The sequence below is a fragment of the Amblyomma americanum genome, chromosome 2 (genome assembly GCF_052857255.1).
Source record: "Amblyomma americanum isolate KBUSLIRL-KWMA chromosome 2, ASM5285725v1, whole genome shotgun sequence".
In the NCBI taxonomy this organism is placed as follows: Eukaryota; Metazoa; Arthropoda; class Arachnida; order Ixodida; family Ixodidae; genus Amblyomma; species Amblyomma americanum.
The window spans coordinates 177,423,244-177,443,856 of NC_135498.1; the positions used below are offsets into that span (position 1 = coordinate 177,423,244).

The 20,613-nt window shown below is 43.4% G+C and overlaps 1 protein-coding gene across 2 annotated transcripts in view; it reads left to right on the forward strand.

Moving 5' to 3' along the window:
- Nucleotides 1-1,202: 1,202 nt before the first annotated feature.
- LOC144122015 (uncharacterized) overlaps nucleotides 1,203-20,613 on the forward strand; it is a 24,562-nt gene continuing 5,151 nt past the window's right edge. The window contains exons 1-5 of one of the 2 annotated variants that reach the window (XM_077655527.1): nucleotides 1,203-1,411; nucleotides 5,964-5,982; nucleotides 6,031-6,084; nucleotides 8,587-8,726; nucleotides 18,685-18,796. In XM_077655527.1, coding sequence (XP_077511653.1) covers nucleotides 1,345-1,411; nucleotides 5,964-5,982; nucleotides 6,031-6,084; nucleotides 8,587-8,726; nucleotides 18,685-18,796 — 392 coding nt within the window. In that variant the 5' untranslated portion in view covers nucleotides 1,203-1,344. Of the gene's footprint in view, nucleotides 1,412-5,963; nucleotides 6,085-8,586; nucleotides 8,727-18,684; nucleotides 18,797-20,613 lie in introns of both variants that reach the window. The other variant, XM_077655526.1, reaches the window with a different exon arrangement.

A 20,613-nucleotide genomic window follows, 5' to 3' on the forward strand; every position in this document is an offset into this window, starting at 1 on the left:
GCTTAGTGTGTGGATAAGGGTAGAGCTAAGAGTGAGGAGGCCCGGTTAGTGAGTATAATCGTGAGCTAGGGCGTCAGCCTTTATGTTTCCAGCCAGAGCGTCGTGGCTGGGGACCCGGATAATGACATGGTTTGTTGGAGAGTATGTCCCATGGTGACGAGAGTTTGCTATGGCACCCGACCGCTTGTGTAAGCACGGCACGCGGCCTGTGAGTCGTTGAAGGTATGTGAGCTCTCGGAATTGGCGTAATTCAACTTAATGGCGGGCTAATAGCGATCACTACAGCGGCATTGGGTCTGGTGCCCGGAAGGAAGGGGCCAGGTATGGACTGTGGGTGCAGTCTACTGCTCCGCAGAGGTATGTTTGTGGGTGCGCATAGAAGGCGATAGCCACGCAGATAGATGTGGTACCCTGTGCATACTGTTTGCGAAGATGTCGAGCCGGACCTGCCTTCTAGCTGTTTGAACTTCGCCGTGAATGTGGCGGGAGATTGGGAGAAACGGGACAAACAACCTCGTCTTGTCTTTTTTTCTAAGTTCACCAAAATAATTTTTGCAAGCGTTACTGACGTTTCACTGCCTTTGCTGGCCACTTCTTTACTTCTGTGGTAGGCGTCTACTTGCAGAGAGTGACCTTTATACATCTTGAGCTCCTGCGGGAATGGGTCCGAGCCGGGCAAGACCCGGACCTCACACCGATCTTAGCAAACTGTTCCAGGGCTCTTTGGTGTCATGTAGGCGCTTTTGGTGCCGTTGCCACTTGGAGCTCTCGCTGCGGGTGTTCCTCTCGTAATGTGTAGTGAGCACCATGATACAGTCTAATTGCATCTTGTGTATGTTGGCGGGATAGCACGGTAAGCCCCGCCACAACTCCATTGGTATGAAATGGCAACCCACCACAGCCTGACATGCTTGACGTCGCGGCTCAAAATTAGGGCGCATATCCTTGAGGGGAAACGGCACGTGTCGGAAACTGAGAAAGGGAGGTATTTTTTTCTTTTCTCAGCTTGTCTTTCCAGCGCGAGGCAAGTTCCTGCCTTTTATATCTTGGCCTATTTCCTGGCAGAAAGCTTCGAGCCAGACAGTTAATAGGGGATGCCAAGCAAGGCGAGAGGCCTTGCCACGCGACGCCTCACGCATGATAATTAATGTTGCGCCCTAAAGAAGCAAACATAAAACAAAACGAGTGTCGAGATCGAAAGCCTTGACAGCCGGATTCGCGTCAGTCGGTTTTATACGGCGCTTCCGCAAGGACGAGTAAATGATTTGGTGCTCCTCCCCTGTTAGTATTGTGCTGCTGAACAAGTGAATCGAAGGGTATCCAGGAACTTAATTGATCGCAGGAATGCCAAGTACGATGAGAAGCAACCTAGCTTTAGCTACTCTGCTAACGGATTTCCTATGGACCCAAGGTGAGTACCGTTATTAACGGGCTTAAAATGGGAGGCAGCCCTATTGTATAGGAAGAATCAGTGTGTTTCCGCAGAGCTTGAGACGTTGGCCACATCTAGAATGTAAAACTAAAAGAGTCCGAATACCAGGTACGTAGGCGCATTGATATAATTAAAGCGGTATGGATGAAGTGCTAACGCCCGTATGGTAACGTGGCAACAATGATCGTGTTCACGCCTCTCGTCGCTATTGTTGTGGGTAGCACTAAGACGATTTATTTTGTTAAAATACGGATTTTTCTTGCGGACACACGCCAGGAGATGAGACATTCTTTCACGTAGTGTTGGCGTGTCTGTGCGCTTAGCAGAAAGGCAGACAGTAATATTATTCAAGGTAATAATCAACTGCGTATAGTACAAATGCTAATGTGATGCCCGTGATTGGTGCACCACCTACAGTTAGTAAACCTTGTTGCTAGCCATAGAAGCGTCCCTTGTGAACAGCCAAACTCAGTGATTTTATATTGGACTTGAGAAAGTGTTTTTCTTCCGAGTGTTGCATAGTGCCTGAACATATCTATAGGCCTATAAGGAAAGGCGGTACACGACTGCGAATCCATTTGCTCCGCTATTCGATCGCGCGTGTTTAGGCTTTCACCGAAGACTGAATTGAAACTTTATTCCAAAGTGGAAATATTAGCAGAAAGGACCTATGGCGTTACTATCCGTGGACTTTGTTCTTCGTCATTTGAAAAAAAGAAAAGCCACCAGTAGTAGTTAGAATAGACATCATTACCATTGCTCTCATAACTCTAATATTCTCCGCATATATTTCCTGCTTATTTTCCTTGATTTATTTGTTTACTCTATTTTGCGAGTGCTACCTTATATTCCAAAATTAAGACTGTACTCATTCAAGTTTTCTTTGCCTGCATTTTTTCGTTTTATTTCTCAGTGCAACTTCTGCATCCCCTCCATTCGAATCTCGTGCCCTCCTACAGGGGCCGATAGGGTAACTGAGAAGAACATATTATGATCATCATGATCATCAGCCTGACTATAATCGCTGCAGGGCAAAGGCCTCTATCTTGTCTCTCGAATTAACCCTGTCTTTTGCCAGCTGCAGCCACCGTATCTCCATAATCTACTCAATCCCATCAGCCGACCTAACCTTCTGCCGCCCCCTGCCCCGCTTGCCTTCTCTTGGAATTCACACCGTTACCCTTAAAGACCAGCGGTTATCTTGGCTTCGCAGTGCATGCCCTGCTCAAGCACATTTCTTCCTCTTGATTTCGACTATGATGTCATTTACACGCGTTTGTTCCCTGACCCACTCTGCCCGCTTTCGGCCTCTTCACGTTGCACTTATCATTTTTCAATTCATGGGTCGGTGCGTTCTCCTTAACTTAAGCTAAAAAAACATTTGTTGAGATATTTTTACTCTAATTTTAACTGGCAGTACGCTATCGGTGACAGCGTTGAACGTGCCGTTCTCGAGCTATTTAACTGGGGAAGCCAAAAGTTCTTACTAATCCCAGCTATACATATCTACATGTCATGTGCGTTCCAGCAGGTTGCGATAAAGACGGTATCTGAATATTTTCACATTATCATTGTGTCATTTGCGGAACGCCATGAAAGAACAGTAGTTAGGAGCGAAAGGCACAAGAAAGTAAACTGGATATCTGAGCAGCACGCAATAGCGCCATTGATGCAGGTCTTGAGAAACCCCGTGCACGGTTCTACTTGCCTGCACTGTGTGGCAGCATGCAGCGATGTTGGGAATAACAGCTCGTACGTGTGACCGAATGGAACTTACACAGCCATGCTCAGGTTGCAAACAATGTCACCACTGCAACTGTTGCAACGCAACGCGCCACGCCTAATATTGTGCGGCAATACCTCGTACCTGGTCTTTAATATAATGAACTGTATGTAAAAAGGACACATGAAAAAATGGGCTCTTATTTACGTCCGAATCAGCAGACTAAGCAAGCTAGGCTGGATTCCTTACATTTTATTTGCCTGCGCTATTTTAGCCTATGGTTGGTAGCCAGGGCAGCGGCAATCATAGAAGTGTTTTTGATCTATAGGACCGCCCAGAATAGTACTCTTCTTGACCGCAACATTTGACCTCTGCACGAAGTATTCAAGCTTTTTCCTCTTTTTGAGCCGCCACGCGCAAGAATATTTCAATCCTGACACCGTCAGTAGCAATGTTGCGAAGGTAGTATATGTAGCGATAGATATTGTACTGGTTTCTTTTGTCGCTTAGAGGCGACTCGATTCATTACGTAAGTGTTCTATTTGACTCGAGCGTATTTGTGGTGGAACACAGGCAGCTCTACTACATGAATCTGAACAAAGATGACGTAGATCTGCCGATATTAGGTGCCGAAAAAAATTTTAGCCAGCAGCCAGTGATTTCGCTAATTGCGGTCTCTTAACGTCTCTTAACCTATCATTTTTCTGTCCATAGCTCGCTGCGTTGTATTTGACTTGAGCTGAACCCTTTTCGTTAGCCTCCACGTTTCTGCCCCGTAGGTGAGTCCTGGTAAGGCACAGCTGCTGTATTCTTTTATCTTGAAGTCTATCTGCCAACTGGCATTCATGGCTTGAGAGAACCTGCCACATAGGCTCCGCCCTATTCTTATTCTTCTAGTTATTTCCCGCTCATGGTCCGGATCAGCGGTCACCACCTGCCCTTTGTAGATATATTCCTTTACCAGTTCCAGCACCTCGCTGCCATTTGTGAACTGCTGTTGCCTTGCTAGACCGTTGAACATTACTTTGGTTTTCTGCATGTTAATTTTTAGACCCACCATTTTACTCTGCGTGTCTAACTCATTGATCATGCTTTGAAATTCATCTCCTGAGTGACTCAGCAAGGCAATGTCGTGAGTAAATTACAGGTTATTAAGATATTTTCTATCAACTCTTATCAGCAACTGTTCCCAACTCAGGCCTCAGAATAGCTCGTAACAACAGGCGGTGAACAGCAATGGCGAGATTGTCTCTGCCTGCCTGATGCCATTCCTGATTGTAATTTTATTGTTTACTTTGTGGAATACTACTAAGTAAGCTGTTTCTCAGTCCGTTTTTGTACTTAATGAAACGAGCTTAGACCTATAGTGAATGTTACAACATTGTCATACAATTTTTCCCAATAACCTAAATAAGGGAAATTAAAGACACATTTAAAAACTACAACACGACGGCGCTAGTTTTACCAACTTGCGGCGAGCCACTTTTTATGCTTTGCCCGAAGTTAGTGAAACGCCTTGCATAGCCTTCCGAGACTACAAGAATGTGCTTGAATGAGTCGAACAATCTGCCTCTTGTGGATGCACTATGTAACGAGGGTGCAGAAGAGGGGTACGCCAAGGTGATGGGCAGTGCCTATTGAAAGTACGAACCGAACATCGTCCTCCACGTGGTTTTCACGGTTTCAAGAGGTTTGACGTCCCAAAGCATTTCAGGCTATGAGGCACACCGTAGTGATGGTCTCCGGAAATTTAGACCACCTGTGGTTCTTTAACGTGCACTGCCAAGGCACAGCACAAGTGCCTCTAGAATTTCACCGGCGTCTTTCGGGTAAGCAACCGAGTGCCATAACCACTGAATCACCGCGGCGGCGTCCTCCGCGTGGCAAGTTTTAAACTCTACTCGAGGAAATCAGTCGTGCATGGAGACATCGCTCTACTGCTATTCACGTCATATGTTTACGAGTAGTGTTGACAGATTTCAGTCGAGATGAGCAGGTTATAAATTTAATGATGAAGAAGCAATTTCTGATATACTGTTTACACAGCCTTGCTAAGTAACTGAGGGGACAAATAGCAAAGAATTCTAGTGCCTCAAGACTGGCAAAGGGAATGAATGGTAGGTCCAAAAATTAGCTTAAAGAAAACGTTGTAGTTCTACAGTCTAGAAAATAACTATTGCTGACGATGGGAGACGAAGCACTGGAAACGCAGCACTTATGCCAGGTAGTGAAGCTCATCCAGACTACGAGAGCGGAATGGCTAGGATGACAAAATGGGATGCAGTGCATCTGACAAACACTGTCAGGTTTTCTGAATCACATTCCTCAATAGCAAAGTATATGGCAATTGTATCTAGCCGGTACTCATTTATGGGGCTGAAATCTGGAAGGAAACGAGAAGGGTTGAACTAATGCTTAGGACAATGTAGCTAGCTATGGAATATAAATGGCAGGTTAAGCGTTAAGAGGTAGGAAGAAAAAAACTATGGATCCGGGAACAAACGGGAGTCAGTGATACCCAATTCGAAATTGAGAAGAAGAAACGGACATGGGAATTGTACGTATTGGGACGGCAGGATAACCGATTGCCCTTAACGTTACCCATTGGATTCTAAGACAGGGCAGAAGTAGCAGGAGGCGGCAGACAGTCATGCACTCGCGTTAGATCAGGAAGTTGTGGCGATAATTTGGCCGCGGCTGCTGAAGGACAGGTTGAATTTCAGGTCGATTGGAGCGGCCATTGTAATGCTATGAAGTAAGAGGGAGTGTGTTGGTGATTTCAGAGTGGACTTTTTCTTCTCTCCCTAGGTATATCTGAAGAGCTGCCGTGTGACGTGAAGGCCTCTTACACTTGCTTTTGGGATATTTCTACCAAGTTCAGGAAAGTTGTGGAGGATACAGGCAATGTGTTGAGTGCTGCGTGCTCAATGTAGGTAATGTTGCTTCGCTCAAGCTGCATGCAAAACTAGAAAAAGACCACAACGCTAAATGTTTTGTAGAACTCCCGTTTTCTTTTCTCGCATGCTCTGTCTATGACTAAATAGGATTCGAAGGACCACGGTTTCACAAGCGATGAAGCTTTCTTCTCGAATATTCTGCATATCTGAGAAAAGAAACGAAATCTGGTGACCAGTTTGAGGGAGTCGTATAAGGGCAGGATAATGAAAACGGTTTTTTGATGTGGCCTGTTAACGAAGTCGCTTGTTCCGCGCACAATGGCTACTCGCCTTTTCAGGTTGGTGAGGTAAACAGGGTATGATAGGATACGAAAATAATCCCGAAAAGTTCAGTGTGACTTTATCTGCACTGTAGAAGGGCACAAAAAGAGCAGAAGGGTCTTGATGCGGCTAACATGATCGGCATTAATGCCACCTATCTCTTATCCAAACTTCATGTTTTCGAACACCTCAGAATGAAAAGTACGCTACTTTCGGGTAGCACCGAAGCGCAAATATGCCCCCGCAGGCCAGTGTCCGTCTGCTTTCTCAAGTCCTTCGCTTCATGCGCCTCTTGCGCGGCCTTACAAAGCAGACGACAAATTTTTCTGCTTGTTAAGCCAATCCGGACATAGGTTTTATTTTATTCCTTAAGAAATTCAGTGAAACTGAGCGCCCTTGCGGGCGCCGCGAACAACTAAAAATACATGTGACGTTAAATGACCGGTATTTTTACGCGACCCAGTTAACGCATTACAAGTGACTCAGAAATTCTTGCAATAGACCTCACTGCTTTGTAGTGGCTTGAAACGACAATGATTAAGCAATTCAAATAATGCAATGTAATAGTACTATGCGGTAAATGCTGCGTCAGCAGTTTTTTGCTACCAGTGACGTCAACACCGCCTTTCATTCTGTTCATTCTGGCTTCCCCCAGAGTACTGCTCTTAAGCCTTCGCTCTTTCTGTATTTATAAGCAGTTAGCCTAATAATTTCCCAACTTCTATACACTTATCTGCTGACGCATACATTCTGTTCGGAGAAGTAAAAACACCGAAAACAGCGCTGTTCCTACCGATCTCAAAGCTGTCATCTCCGATGTGAAAGTGCACACTCATGCTTCTTTCCCGTATTAGTAATTATCTTCCTATACGCCTAACAGCCTATCGCTGACACCTGTTGGAGCGTATACTAAGCAGAAACACGCATATTGATGATATCACTAACAGAGCGAATCGTACGTTCGGTTATTTTTAAAGTCGCTACCCCCGCAATCATCACACCTCTATATATCATACCTGTGCACTGTAAGTTGACAAATAAGATATGCTTCACAAATCCGGATTACAGATGTAGACAACTAATGAAGCAATCTGAAGTACCCCAAAAACCAATCAGTATGCTTTACTCCCTATGTAAAAGGAGTACTTATTTATTGGCATTGCCTGAAAACGACGTTATAGTACTGAAACGATTATCCGTCTTCCATTTCGGCAATTTGTGATCCTTTGTTCTTCATACTGCTATATTCGTTAGCGTTCTGCTATGCTAAATTTCCTAGTTATTCTTGATATTCTCTGCTTTCTTTTGCTACATGTCTTCATTTTGTTCTTTATTTCTACTTTCGAATTATCTTCTCCTTTTTAACCATCGGACCCCACAGTCAAACTTATAAATAAAATAAATTACATTTGGAGCAAAAGGTTCTTTGATTTTCATGGCGCTCGTACTGCAACTTCCTTAGTCAATTGCTGTTGCCTATTGCTGGCCTAATCCATAGTCTTAGTCATAGCCCACTGCTGAAAAGAAACAGCTTATACACTTAGCCCAACCGCGCGTGCACGACAGGTCATTCGCTTTTTATAACAAATACAAAATAAAAACAAGAAACAAAATGCTAAAAAGGCGTCCAGAACCGGGCACGCGTTTATCGACGATTCTGAGCTGGATATGCGCATTTGTTTGGAACTATCCGATGGAAGATTCACTCACACAATCATGTTAACCTCTATGAATATGAGAGGCTTCTGAGAGTTTCCGAGGAAACTAGCCACGATGCGAAAACAAAAACTTAGTGTCCACAATAACCGGCTTACGCTGCTTTTCTTATAGATGTTTCCATGAAGCACAATGAACATACAGGCTTTTAGTTGCGAGTACAGCGCTCTCTTCTTGTCACCTCTTTTCTTTGTGTCTCATTTTTCTGGTTGGCTTTCTTATAAAACGTCCAGAAGTATGGTTTGATCACCCGCATTGTAGCAGAGGCGTAGGTTTCGTTTGATGGCCATTCGTCCTGGAGTCCACACTCCGGGATAATACGTTGCTTTTTTTTACCGCGTGCACGATACATTGCACTAGAAGATTCTAATAGAGGTTAAACATTTTGATGGGCCACACCTGAAGAGGCGAAGCGCTTTCCCTTCTTCCTATCCTCTGACAGCCGCAGCCATAGACCTATTTTATGAAACAACTATATATCTGTTCTCACGTTTCAGCGCTAAAGAACTTCCCACGGAAAACAAGTGCGAATCTCTTTACATGGGTTGCATGGATGAGGAAAAAAAACAGTTTTTGACGATGGAATCAGGGTACGCATCACTGCTCAACATCACGGCGAACAACAGGACATGCACTTGTGAGTAATAACGTTGCTGGAAATGAGATATAGCTCCAATCGCCGCAGTGAGGCGGTGAAGCCTGTACCTGCGGCACTGTCGAAATGCAATTTTTTTTTCACCTTGGCACTGTTTGGCAACACTGACAATGTAAGCTTTTTATCTATTTGTCCCCCATGATTAAAAATAGTGCTAGAGAATGTTTCTGAAAACAGCCGATAATATGCATTCGTTATTAAGCAAAGAGAATATTTCGACGACTATGCGGAACACAACTGAGTTCCTGGTAAATTAATTAGGTTCATTCCAAAAACCTGTATGAAGTGCTCAACCAGACGAGGACGAAGAAAGAAGCCGTGTGACAGACGAGCGTTAACTTGCAGCAAATTTATTGTGAACCGCTATGCGGAATATAAGTGAATCGTTGGCAGATATCACGCAGTCGGAGCCAGTGAACCAGTCAGTGGAGACACAAGTATTGCAGTTATTTTGATGACAAAGCGATGGAAGTTTCGGACACACAGTCTATCCACGATCTATCCACTGTGCCTCAATAATCTAGCGGGTTAGTTGGCATCATTTCTCGCGGCTATGGTGCATTCTTTGAAAAAATGGCACGCAACTAAAGTTCGCACAGGGATCTGCGCTTTTCCGGAACTTGGTACATCACTGGTGGCGTCACTGGGATCATCGATTGCTTCGCACTTCCTAGAGTGGGCATCACAAAACTCTCCGCACTTTTCCCTCACATTTCTAAAATGTTTACGGAGGCAGTAGTAGATACACCGTCCACGTTGCCTTACATATGTGTTCCCACATGAAATCTGTATATTATACACGACCGATTCCGCCCATTTCACGAACTTGACCCTGTGCCACTTCTTGGACCCAAGATTGTGAGAGGCGCCAGGATTAGTTATTCTGAAAAGTTTTTGGAGGTTGTCAGGAGCGTGAAAAACCACTCGGACATTTGCCCATTGCCCAATTTTTTTTAGCCGTTTTGACAAGCCGTGAGTCTACTGAATCAATGTAATGTTATGCTTTAGAGCGGAAACATGGCAGGCGTCAGGCTTGTTTGACCACTTCTGTTTCAGTGTATCTTCAGCTACCCTTACTGTTACATGATTGTTATAACCAGAATCAACCAGCCGTAGAGTTTGTTCCTGGAAACTGATAGCCATTAGTTCTGGGCAACAAGTGTTCAAGGCGTTCGAAAGGCCTAATTTAGCTATGTCCTGAATAGCAAGTTTGGAGTGAGCTGAGACGTACGGGAGGAGTGGCTTATTGACGAGTGGTTCATAATTCCAGTTAACCAGTTCTATGTGAAATAAAAGTCTATTATCAAGAAATCTGGTGCTGCTTTCTGCAGGCGTGGGATATTTCTAGCAGGGCTAATCCTGAGCGTACGAAGGTTAAGTGTTTCAAATGCACCAGAGCTGCAGTCAAGAAATAGTAAGAAGCCATTTACATATCTAAAAACCTTGTTTGCATTAAATTCGTTGAGACAGCAGCCAATATCCCTGTAGACTCGTGCTAAAGACTAATCATTGAGCAAGGGGGCGATGCAGGATCCTATGTATATATTCCCTCTCTTTGCAGATATGGCCGCCAGTCCAACTGTATAAAATTAGATAGACAGTTCGACCCCTGCAGAGAGGAATATCTATTTTGATGGAAGAGAAAGCTTAGTAGCTTTCTCATTTCTCAGTGTACACCTCAAGAGCGCAGTGAAGGGACAAATAAACCTGGAATTGAAAAGAGGATGCAGTGCAGAAAAGCCGCAGTCGACGATTCCTATAAAATTTAGACCACCTGGGCTAGTTTAGCAGTGCCTGGGCATCACACATCCTACAGGTGCCTTTCGCATTTTGGCTGCGTCGAAGCATGACCGCCGTGGCCGGGAAAAGTTCCCCAGTTCCCGCGTCATACTAATCAGCACAAAAACGAGGACAAAAGCGAACGAGGAGACAGGACACAAGCGTTCTTTCGCTTATGTCCTCGTTTTTTGCGCTTATAAATATGAATCCACACCGACCAGCCCAAATTTCTCTTATTTTCCGCGTCCTCCAGCTCAGCAGCTGATATCGCTGAAGAGGAGCAGCGAGCGTTACGGCGTTTCAAACAACAATAGGGACTTGTGAGCCCAGCGAGCACAAAAGAAAAGCGGTAGTACGCAACTGCTCTTAAAGCAATTGTAGCGACCCATCTGACCACCGCCGAGTTGGGCACATGAGATGCTGACACCAATACGTGCCACTCAGAACGCTGGGGCCTTCCATTCTATTTGGCGCCACCACCGCACCTCCGTCGACCGCCACGCCGTCAACACAAGTGCTATACATTTGGTAACGGTTTGCTCATGCACCGTAGTTGAGTTAAGTAGCACATGCTGACGCCACTTGCGCTTCTTCAGTAACCAGCGCTGGTCAAGCGGGTCAAAAAACAACAAAAGCGGCGAAGGTAGCTCCGCACGCTGCCAGTCGTTGTGGAAAGCAAAGTAGCTTATTCCGCGGCTCCCAGAAGCGAGGGCCGCTACCACCATGTACGAGCAGTCTTGGAACGAGAAAGATTAGAGAAAAAAAACGGGGATTTTCTGAAAAAAATTTCTTTCCCCAATGTTTAAAAACGGGCAAAACATAAATAGGCTCAAAAAACCTCGTAAATGAAGCGTCCAGCTGTTGTCACAGTGAACACTTAAAGTGTGATAATTGGCGGTACCATAAAATTTAAGAGACGAGAAGTGCACTTCACTTAGTATTATGTTTCGGTTTTAAACTGATTACGGGTTGAACGTGCCAGTTGGTAAGGGAGGCCGAAACGAGAAATGTGCGGCTCTGGTCTACGTGCCTACCACATATTTTGAAACTTTGTAAACGATTCTAAATCAGCTGCTACTTGCTTTGCCACTACGTCTCGATGCCAACATAATGCTTCCTCAAGAAGAGCTTTCATTCCCTTGTCTCCTCGGCAAGACAACGACGCTAGGCATTTTTGATGTCTGCAAAAATGTATTAGCCGCTAACTGCTAACTACTATGCGTGGTGATGGTACAGAAACAAAGGGCGATAGCGTCAAAATACTCTCCTGCATTGCAGTATGGCTGAGTTATGTAGCGTGGCTGAGTTATGTAGCGCGTGCTGACGCCACCTCCGCTTCTTCAATGACCAGCGCTGGTCAGGCGGGTAAAAAAACAACAAAAGCGGCGAAGGTAGCTCCGCACGATGCCGGAGCAAAGTAACTTATTCCGCGGCTCCGAGAAGCTAGTGCCGCTACCTCCATGTACGAGCAGTCTTGGAACGAGAAAAATTAGAGGAAAAAAAAACGAAGATTTGCTGAAAAACATTTCTTCTTTCCCGAAAGGTTAAAAACAGGACAAAAATAAACAGGCTCTAGAAACCTCGTAAATCACGCTTCTAGCAACTATTACAGCGGACACTTAAAATGTGATAATTGGAGGCACCATAAATTTAAAAAAAACGAGAAGTGCGTTTCACTTAATAATATGTTTCGGTATGAAGCTAATTCTGCGTGGAACCTGTTAGTTGGTAAGGAAGGCCGAAACGATAAATGTGTGGCCCTGTTCAAAACATGCCTACCACATTTTTTTGAAAATTTGAAAACTATTTTTAATCGGCTGCTACTTGCTTTGCTACTATATCTCGATGTTAAAATAACCTGCTCCCTCAAAAAGAAAAGCTTGTATTCTTTCGTCACCTCGGAAACATAATGACGCTAGGTATTTTTGATGTCTGCTAAAAACGTATTAGCCGCTCACTGCTATGAGCAGTAGTGGTACAGAAACGAAGGACGATAACATCAGAGTAGTCTCCTGCATTGCAGTCTGTGCACACATCGCGTATAAGTTACTTATACAGTTTTACAATTCTTTTTCTACTGTTTGCCTCACCACCAATTCATACTCAATTGCCGAGAGCCATCCGGTAAGCGAGTGCAATTGACACCAGCCAGAATGCGAGCATTCAAAGCTAGAAGGGATGAAGTTTGAAGTTTACTTTACTACAAAGCAAAATGATACAAGAGACGTTGTAGGGAAAGTGGGAATAAAGCTACTTATAAGTAGCTTGACTCTCCCAATCTCCCAATAACTGACAGCGGAGGCTTTGACAGAGATGAGTAGCACAGATTCGCGTAAGTGATATCACAACTACGATGCTGCTTTGTATACGACATACAACAAATGCAAACAACCCTGTTACATAGCAAATTAGAATAAACAGCAAAACATTAGCAAGCATTATACAAAAAACGAAGACAACTTAAGTTTATAAGTGCGCGAAATTTTTATATTGTGAAGTGGTATCAGTTTAAAACCTGTGGAATGCTAGGCGGAACCACTCGACATCTATAATTTGTGTGAGATCTTGAAACACGCCAGAGTTCTGTGTGCTTCATTGAGCATAAAGATGTGTTACTTTTCAGATTTTGCAATGTTTTCAAATTATGTGTAACTTTACGTATTTCAGATTTAAGTGTTGACAGTAGCTTAAAGTCATGCATCTTCTGTAATTTCACGATTTTGAGTTTAGTGAACACTGGAGCTGTACGGACATTATAAGGCTGCTTTCAAATCACTCGCAGGGCTTTTTTCGCATTATTATTAGGTTATACATTGCCTTCAAGGTGCCGTTTCTTCATACTAAAAGGCAGTATCGCCAATACAATTCAAACAGGGCTACATATATTACACGGTTTTGGTGGACCTCCAGAAAAAAAACATACACTTCTTTAGCATACCTAAAGCCTTTGAGAGTTTAGTGCACACGTAGTCAGTGTGAAGGTACCAAAGCATAAATTCATTAAATATTACTCCCAGGGTTTTAGCGGCAGGAGAGATTTCAATCACAGAGTCATTTAAGTGTAGGATCTCACCAAAGTTGCGTGGGACAGATTTTGGACGCAATAAGGCAGCTTTTGTTTTAGAAGAAATTATTAGTAACGAATTACCGAGAGGTTCTGCACTAGGTTTACTCAGAACAAGGTCTCCACACATTACTAGATCTTTAGCATATGTTCGAAATAAAAAAGATACTTGTTTCAACTGCATACATAATATAATTAGCGGAGTTTTCAATGTTTACAAGATCGTTTATATATATAATGAACAAGAGCAGACCCAGGATGCTTCCTTGGGGAACGTCACATTTTATATCGCGGGCAGTTGATAATTCTCCGTCAACGCAAACGAATTGATTCCTTCCTGATAAATAGCTTCTTACAGATCACATTGTATACCACGAATTCTGTAACAACACAGTTTTTCTTACATAGTGGAGTGATTTATTGCGTCGAAAGCTTTGGAGAAATCAATAAAGATACTTAGTGTAAGCAGTTCATTCTCAGCTTTGCGTAGTAATAATTCCTTTTGGTGGAAGAAACCGACCACCATTGATAAACCAGGTCTGAAGCCATACTCAGCCTAATTAATAAGGGAATGCATATCGAGATGTGAAGAGTCTGGAGTGAACTAATTTTTTTCAACGACTTTGAAAACAACGGCAAAGTAGATATGGTCCTATAGTTGCTTAAATTTTTCTGTCACCGCTTTTGAACAGGACTATAACTTTTGCTATATTAATTTTCTGCGGAAACATTCCGGTACTTAAAAACAGATCGAAAATACGCGTTATGCGTGAAGCGATAATGTCTAGCACAAAAACGGCTCGTTGCATTATTGTACCATCAAAATATTCACATATGGTTTTCTTAAGTGCAATGCATGCGTTATATACCTCGCTGGTGTCTTTTGGAGCTAAAATATTGATGACTCAGAAGGAAGCCTCAAATAATTAAGTTTAACAGGATTGGGGGAAATCCGAGGAAGAGATGTGAAATATTCGTTGAAAATATTTGCTAACAATTCTCCCTTCAATTTTTTGTTATCTATATTAACTGTTTCAAATCAGATGTCTAGTTACGAGGAAAGATAGGTGAAGAAAGCTGCTGCCATAGATATTTAGTATCCTTCATACTATCAAACATTTCAGACAAGTAGTTGCATTTTGCGTTTCGATGTACTTTTTAGATGATTTCTGTATCTTTTAAAACCCTGTGAAGCATCCACATCACAGTTTTTCAGAAACATCTTGTACAGTTTATTCATTTCATTTCTCATTTTCAACAAGTGCGGCGTCATCTACGGCTCACGCTCTCATCACGGTTTTAAAATCTCTTGTACGGAAAATGTTTTCTATATAGGGAGCTAAATACAACTATCAAGGTATTGTACGCTGTTTCCGCCGCAGAGGATGAGAATACGTTGTCCCAATTTGTTTGGCTAACTTCGCGCCTAAACCGATTTTAAGCGTACGTATTTATGTCCTGAACAAAAGCTGTTGGTATCGATATACAACAAAGTCCTTTTTGCTTCCCTGCAATTAGACAAATTGGCAACTGGCCACAGATAGCTACTTCAATTGTACCTGCACGTACACTTTCTTGTGGCATATTCGTAAGAACAACATCAATAAGTCTTGCAGCGTTCCATGTTACGCGCGCAGGAGCAGTGAGCACATTTGTTATGTAATATTAATCAAGAAGCTTGGATAGCTCGATTTGATTGGAAGTTCTCTGCAATTTATCACTATTGATGTGTCCGCCAAGCACTAATGCGTAGTTATGGGTGGAGACAAATCAAAAAAGTTCACCTAAGAGCAATAAAAACCTTTCAACACAACCGTCAGAGGTTCTGTAGAGAACAACAAGAATAATGCTTCATGGTTTCACACAAAGATTTCTAAATCAGGCTCGGAATGAGAAAATCCTTCAATGTATTGGGAACGTATCCCATCTTTCAAATATTCGCAAACACCACAACCAAATTTTGCTTTCCTGTTTAAAAAATATTTCTGTATCGTTCGAGATGAAACAAATCCTCATCATTTGGAAACCAAGTCTCTGTCATCATGATAGCTGTAAATGCACTAATCATATTTTCTAGAAAAACAAAAATTCATCCTATTTGTTCTGCGCAGACTGCATATTAAAATGCAAAAACGTAACAGGAGACACAGGCTATACATTAAATCGGAGATTACATCCAGACGGGGAAACAGAAAAATTCTCGATGACTGAAAAAAAACGCTCATACGCTTGCAAGGAAAAATATTATACCTGTCTGGCAAAGTCCTCCAACTGTTTGACCACATAAACAGAGCAGCCGTCCGTCTCGCGAAGGAAAACCTTGCCATTTTTACACCAGGCGCTCTTGTAACGATATTGTTTTGCCCACTTTTTATAGCAAAGATTAGTTTCCTGGTTGCAGTGGACAAGGTCTGGGTCATGAACACGTAAGACTGCTTTTCCTCGAGAATCTTTCGTTTCGGAAGCCAGCTATCACGCTCTGACTGATTCAGAAAACGGATGATAACACCCGCCTACTTGTCTTACCTCGTAGGAAACCTGTGCAGTGCCCGTACAAGAGTAGCATTCCGTTCAAGCACATTAGTCACCTTAGCAACTTCCTTTATCTTGCTCATTAGGTCCTCATTCCCACCATCAATTTTAAGGAGCCCTTGAACCTCTAGGTTCATGCCCATTCCTCGCCTTTCCAGCTCGTCAACAGTTGCACGAAGATCAGCAATATCTGCAGCACTCCTCTTCGTCCTAATTTGTTCAATTCGTTTATTAAGCTTCTTAAGGTCCTGTTCCTGCCTCTTCATGGTTGCGAGAATTTCATCATATTTCGAAGGCTTCACGACAATAGAAGATTCAATGTTGTCAACCTTCTGCGACATGAGCCTTAGTGACTCAAGCTTAGTGATAATGCTGTCACGTGCAGTTTGAACATCAATCTCCTGGCTTAATTTCTTCATCCTACCACCACGCAGCCTTCCACCTATCATTTACGGAAACTTTCTTCCATTTTACATTTACTCGGTCACGCCAGAGCATTTTCCAGTGCGATATCTATGATTACACTCCGTGCAATTTAGGAACCCGGTCTCTGGGAGTAGCACATTGCAGACCAGGCATACTTCACTATTGCCAGTGGGCATAATAAAATGGTCACTTTCAGAACGGACTTCGTCAAGCCAACAAAAAGCAAAAATATCTCAAAAATGCGTACAGCAGTTAGCAAAAAGCAAAATTACACAGGCAGCGGATTTGCAGCAGAGGGGAGAAAAAGACAAGCGAGTACTTCTCGCAAAGTGCCAAAAACAGTCACCAACCTGTACACAGATAGAAACAGACGAAGAATCAGGCCACGTCCCTCTATCGCTACCAGCGCTGCTAGAAATGAAATGTTCCGTGCCACAACAGCAGCCGAAAGCCAGTGTCAAGTCTTAGCAGCAAAGCTGTCCCCCAGGAAAAATCTTTATGTCAACGCCTCCTCCATATTCTTCTTGCACCCTGGTGCAGTCTGTTCAACCCCTGGTGCACCCTGGTGCAGTCTGTGAAGTCTGTTTATCTTTGGTGAGGTCAGTGTCATCTAGGTCTTCGCCAGGTGCGGTGTCATTGCGTCTATAGAAAGTTGTAGAATAATTTTTGGAATAAATGCTCATACTGTTACGTGACGGCAAGCAGTTGAAAGCGGGACTACATGACCGATGGCAACGGGATGATTTTTTGGCGGTGGGCCTAGCGCGAGCGCTCCATGCCGCGCCACTGCTCATTTTGTCGTCTTCTAGTCCGTGGCAATACTAGCAGTCTTGGTTAGAAAATATTTTATTTACATTTGTACCCATGCCAAGGTTACCGGATACATTGGCATTCACAATTACGCTGCTCGGCTCTTTTGTGAGCTTTTGTTCTTTTTTCTGGAGCATTCCGCTAACAGCCGCATGCTACTAGATTTCACAACTTAAGCAAACAGGCTTCCGCAAAAACTGCAACCAGACGAGATCCTTCAAAAACCGTCATCAAGACTGAACAGATGGCCGCGATGATCAGTTCTCGCACTTTTCAGTGCTTCCTAGCATGCGCCTTCTTTGCGTCATCATAACAATGAGAGCACAAAAAAAGTATCCACCATCAATACCTCACACCAGAAGGTAGTATTCTTTGGGAAAACAAGCATCAGGCAATAGTGCATATATGAACAACAGTCCATCAACTGTTCTTTACAATGCCCAACTTCGGTTCTATCTAGATACAAATTTTAGGCATGTTCTTGTTTTAAATACGTGTAGATTGTTTCCAATATTTCCGACAAAAAGCAGTTTTTTTATCATTTAATTTTTCCGGAGATTGAACGCCTCTACTTAAAATGTGCTACTCCTTTCTCCTGTTCACTACATGCTTGCATTTTCCCTCGACAGCGAGATAGAGTGTGATTGTTAACAGCAAGAATCTGTTAAAGAACTGTTCTGCCGAATGGACCGCAGAAGTAGGTCGCTGATCGGAGGGGTGACGAAATATGCTAATTTATCGAGGGGGATTTGAACCACCAACTGTGCAAACATCGCAGCCTCTTTATGGATGCGTTAGGAAGTTCGTCCAATGCCGTAGCCTTGCAGCGGGGAATGCTTTCGCCGTCCAAAATAGGAAGCAAAAGTACGCTACTAAAGTAGAAGAGTAAAGGCAATGCTTTGAAACGCACCATTTTCTTTCCTGAGAAACCATTTTTTAACTTATTCTGAGTACCATTTCCTTTCCTCAGAACCCATTTTTTAACTTCTTCTGAATAGTTTGGCTAGATTTGGTAAAATATTCTGACCGGTAAAAATAAAGCATAAATGCCACACTTGTTGGAACTTTACGTTTTGACATGTGCATGTGTTTTCCAGCCCCGATAATCACTGCTATAGTCTGAACCGGAACTAACTGGAGTTTCTTACCCGTTACCGGGTGCCAAAGTCTGAGCGGTCACAATACCCAGCCATTCGTGGTGCGGAGTGCGTACGCGCTAGAGTTCTTTGGTGAAACCACGAAGTCTAGCGGATGCAAAGCTTCTGGCTGAATTATTCTTGTCAAGCCACAAGTTTAACAGTCGAAAATTTGCTTTTTCTGATCTCCCAGCTGGTGGATACCAGAGAGGCTGCGATGACTCATCGGGAATGAAGAATTGCACTGAGACGGGCATCGAAGCTGCATTCTCAACGTTTGAAGAGCAAGTTTACAGTAAGCAAAGGTAGGCTCAGATAGAAGCGCTCCACTTGTTATAGTTGGGACTCAATAATATTGGTAATTAAAGACCTGCTAGCGCGCATTGCACTTGTTCAAAAACAGTTCGAGTTCAGTAAGCGTAAATAACACAGCACATCAGTCAGCTGATAGCTATAAGATAACGAGCGCCCCTGGCCCCTTTCACCGTACCAGGTGCTGAGCAATCCGATGGTTTGTTTCTAGCTGGCAGACAGCGTAGACAAAAGTTGCCGCTCTGCCATTTTTTCCCAGCCGTCGCCCGCAGTTATCTTCCTAATTTTTTGGTTCAGACGACCCGTCACATTTGCCTTTTATGGGTGGAAATCACATTCTTTTTTTGCCCGCCTATGCAAAGACTCACCTCAATTAGTCCTTATTCGCAGAATGTGGTCACGGGAACGAGTTGACGGCTGAAGTCGCGGCCATGATGGTCATGTGCATCTAATCTAAGTAGCGCAAGAAGAGCTTGGGTGTCTTCAATTCACCAAGTAGATAGGTACCTATTGAATAGCGTTATGGCTAACAGGAGCCACTCAATGTATTACTACCCAAGTATTTAAAAAAAATGAATCTTATTCGTCGCGTGTAAGTGCCACGTGTTTCCTTACCACATATTTTTTTCCCCAGACAGCCAACATTAGACAAATAAAGTTTATATACATCTATAGGTTGGCGCGAAGATCATCAGCTGGCAATTATTAAAACGGATGACATCTTGATTATATGCAGTTAGCACACTCGCACACTTGAGCCTTGGAATATTAAGGTATATTTCAACTATGGCTGCCGCAATATGCTTTAATTCCGCCACCAAATGAGATGAACTTCCTTGAGTATCTAGCTATGTCCAAAATTTTAACCGGATATTTACTTCTAATAATCCTGTACTATTTTGCCTGCTCTTTTTGATTGCTCTACGTCGGTCGATTTCCTCCTCCCGGTAGCTCTCCTATGCATTGTGTGCAGTGAAATATATACGGGACATGTACTCTGCCATAACTCGCCTTATGTCGTTGTGCTCTTTCCATTTTTTGTGTGCTGCTTATAATGGCCGCACGTTTTTTGGAAAACTGTGACCGCGTGCAGCCTTGACAAAAAATCCACATTTTCATCTCCCATTTATTCAAAAACAGTTAAACGTAGAGCATGGATACCACTTTGTTTCGACAACTTTTGTCTTGTTACAAATTATCGTCCGCCTGGCAGGCTCTCTATAGGCACAATACATTGAAAGTCCGGTTGAAAGAACGACTAGCGCCAACTTCCCACAATAGAATTGGTTGGTAGATCGCTTTATTTGCAAACCTCGTGGCGCCCCAATAGACTCGGAATAAAAAGTGAGGCAGCGAAATGCGCCTTCGGCGACCGGAGTTGGCGCTCCACAATAACGGAGGTTTGGCTGAAACTTCCCTACCAAGCTTCCCGCACGAGACTCGCAGCCGCCTATGCGATGCGCCACTAGCTTAGCCTACTTTCCTGCTAGCTATGCGGCATAATACGTTGCGGAGCTCAATTTTACTGTCATGTAATCTTGAGATTATGTTACTGCGCTTATGACCCACCCGACGGCATGTGCGAGGTAAATTAGGTGCATATTGTGTGCATCTTTTAGGTGCATGCGAGGGCTCTAGAAGAGGTGCTTCTTTTATTGCCAAATCACTATCTCGAAGGGAATAACACTCAGCAAGATATGGCGATGTTTTCAAGCTTTTGGCACTTATGGTTTTGTGCCAAGTGAAAGGAACAAATAAAAAATAAATAAAACAAACACCCCCGACTGCGATTCAAACCACGGCGGTGCAA